Source organism: Fomitopsis serialis (genome assembly GCF_022376445.1).
Source record: "Fomitopsis serialis strain Sig1Antser10 chromosome Unknown B0H18scaffold_853, whole genome shotgun sequence".
Taxonomy (NCBI): Eukaryota; Fungi; Basidiomycota; class Agaricomycetes; order Polyporales; family Fomitopsidaceae; genus Fomitopsis; species Fomitopsis serialis.
Window position 1 is genome coordinate 2,889 of NW_025955813.1, and position 2,265 is coordinate 5,153.

General features: G+C 53.9%; 1 protein-coding gene across 1 annotated transcript; it reads right to left on the reverse strand.

Annotated features, from left to right (window-relative positions):
• Window positions 1-496: 496 nt before the first annotated feature.
• Window positions 497-2,127, reverse strand: B0H18DRAFT_964976 (uncharacterized protein; the record flags this gene model as incomplete). The annotated part of the gene is made up of 5 exons (XM_048043222.1): window positions 497-799; window positions 854-975; window positions 1,081-1,309; window positions 1,364-1,537; window positions 1,963-2,127. 5 exons carry the CDS (start codon window positions 2,125-2,127, stop codon window positions 497-499), a joined length of 993 nt encoding a protein of 330 aa, XP_047884168.1.
• Between the last annotated feature and the right edge of the window lie 138 nt (window positions 2,128-2,265).

Genomic DNA, 2,265 nt, shown 5'->3' on the forward strand with positions numbered 1-2,265 from the left:
TCTCGGCGAAGCACTGGTACGATATGATTCTCACGCTCGGCGGAGACAAGACCTTGCATATGGAGTATCCTACTTTGGGAATGAAGATGCCATACTACAGTGGCACTATGGAGGTATTTTCTGGCTGTCGCATACCTCATGCCGTACGGCAATCGACCCAGGAGCGCTTGTGCTTATCTTACTATATGCGTGAGGCGGTACATGCATGGACAAACGCTCCCCCGGCGGATTGGCGGATGGACTCGGAGTAGCTGTATAACCTTACACTGTGTTTACAATATATATGGAACTGTTGATGTGCTCGGCGGTTTCATCTTCACCATAACTGTACAGGTATAGCAGACAGTCTGGCCTAGCCAGCTGCCTTGCTGCCCAATCGTTCTGCCGGTGTTTGATTCGCCGGCCGGTGCACATAAGAACATCAAAGCCTTCCCTGTCATATCACGAGATGTAAATACCGGTGCCAACACGACTGTACACTAATGGGACATCCCGACTATCCATCATGCGACTCTGAGACAGGACGGGGTGGCGAAGAGCCCGCCGCGGCACTCGGCGCTTCTCCTGGCTGCAAGACCGCTAACTCGGCCGCCTTCACTCGGTCCACCGCCCGCCAGTAATCCACCTCTGCCTGGATGTATAGATCCATGCCGGCCATCGATTCGCCGAGACTGTCCAACCAATTCAGGGCTTGGACTGGCACGTTTGGGGGCATGTTCTCCGGTGAGATCACACCTGGCTCGGGTATTTTTGGGAGCACAGGGAGGTGGATGCGGTCGGTGTGAGCTCTCACTTCGTCCTAGTTTTTATTGTATAAGTCCCATGTAATGTGAATGTGCTGTGTAAAACCTACCCGGAGCTTCTCCACATGCAGCCGGCCATCAAGATGCTGGAGTTGCTGTTGGGCGGCCTTCAATTGCTCGGCGACCATCTCTTGGATTTTGGCCTGCTCGGTCGTGATGTCATCCAGCGCATCTTCGATTTGATCCCGGACTTGAGGCGATCTTCCATCCAGGCACCGACCTGCCCCTCTGTCGTGGCATGAATATCCGGAAAGGCCGGAGAGAATTGGTCAGTTACCTGGTTCACCAGAGTGCTCGGCGTGCAGCGAGGATGTCTCCGGCTGCGGCGGTTGAGCGACATCCGCCGCTCGGAAGCCGAGGATCATGTCCACCAGGACCTCCTCCTGGGTCTTACCCTCCGGCAGCATGATCGTGCAGTACTTGTCCATCACTTCCCCGAGACCCAGTTCCTCGGCCACATCGGGCTTCATCAGCCGCTCGAAGCCGAGCATCATGGCCGCCAGCGACTAGTGCATCAGTGGTTACTATGGTGCAGACACGTAAGTATGGATTGACCGCACCGTATAATGGATCATTGCTATGTATGGTAATTCTCCATTCTCCGTCGGGCGCAACTCCTGCCGGGCGAACTTGCCGAGAAGGTCCTTTGCGGTACTGTTGAGAAGAGGGCCGAGGGTGGAACGCATAGTGCAGCAGTGATTGAAAGGTAGCGGGGTGTTGTGGTGCTCGGTGCGCTTCGGCAATGAAGGTTAAGAGCAAATGATATGATCGTTATCTTCAACAAGCCACACACACCCATCACATGCCCGGTGTGGCTCGCACGTGCTGAGGCACTGCCGGCGGCTCCGCATAAGGTTAAGTGTCACAGCACACGTGCCGAGTGTTTGCCGACACGGGGATCTTCCCAGGGTTGTGTGTCACTGTGGCGCATTAGTGGTGGACAGTGCCTCTTGCACATCATCCACCACCAAAAGTACTGTTCACTCAGCATGGCCCTGGATATGGTAAGTCATCGGCCGGCCGAGACAACCTCCCTTGGCTGATACACAATAGCATCCCCGCTCTGGACCATATCCCTGGCTGAGGGGAGAGTTGATGGTGTTTGCATTTTCAACCGCGTGAGCAAATCCCACGGTTCATCCTATCCGTTTTTACTGACTAAATGTTGCAGCCACGCCGAGGTAGTGCCCTTCCGTCCAAATGCATACACTATCAGCCGGTATTTCTTCGGGCATGTGGTCATGTCAGTGACCCACGAGAACAGCCGAGAAAGTGTGGAGATGCCGGAGATGGACGGCCGGCTGGCATTCCTCATGATACTCATTGATTGGGTGGAGATCCGGGACAATTTGATTGATACCTGAGTTGATGTTTTGTCATTTGCTCTCTTTTGTAATTCATTATGCTGTGCTGCCTACTTCTCACAACTGAAACTTATATATTGGGTAACTTTCTAACACCC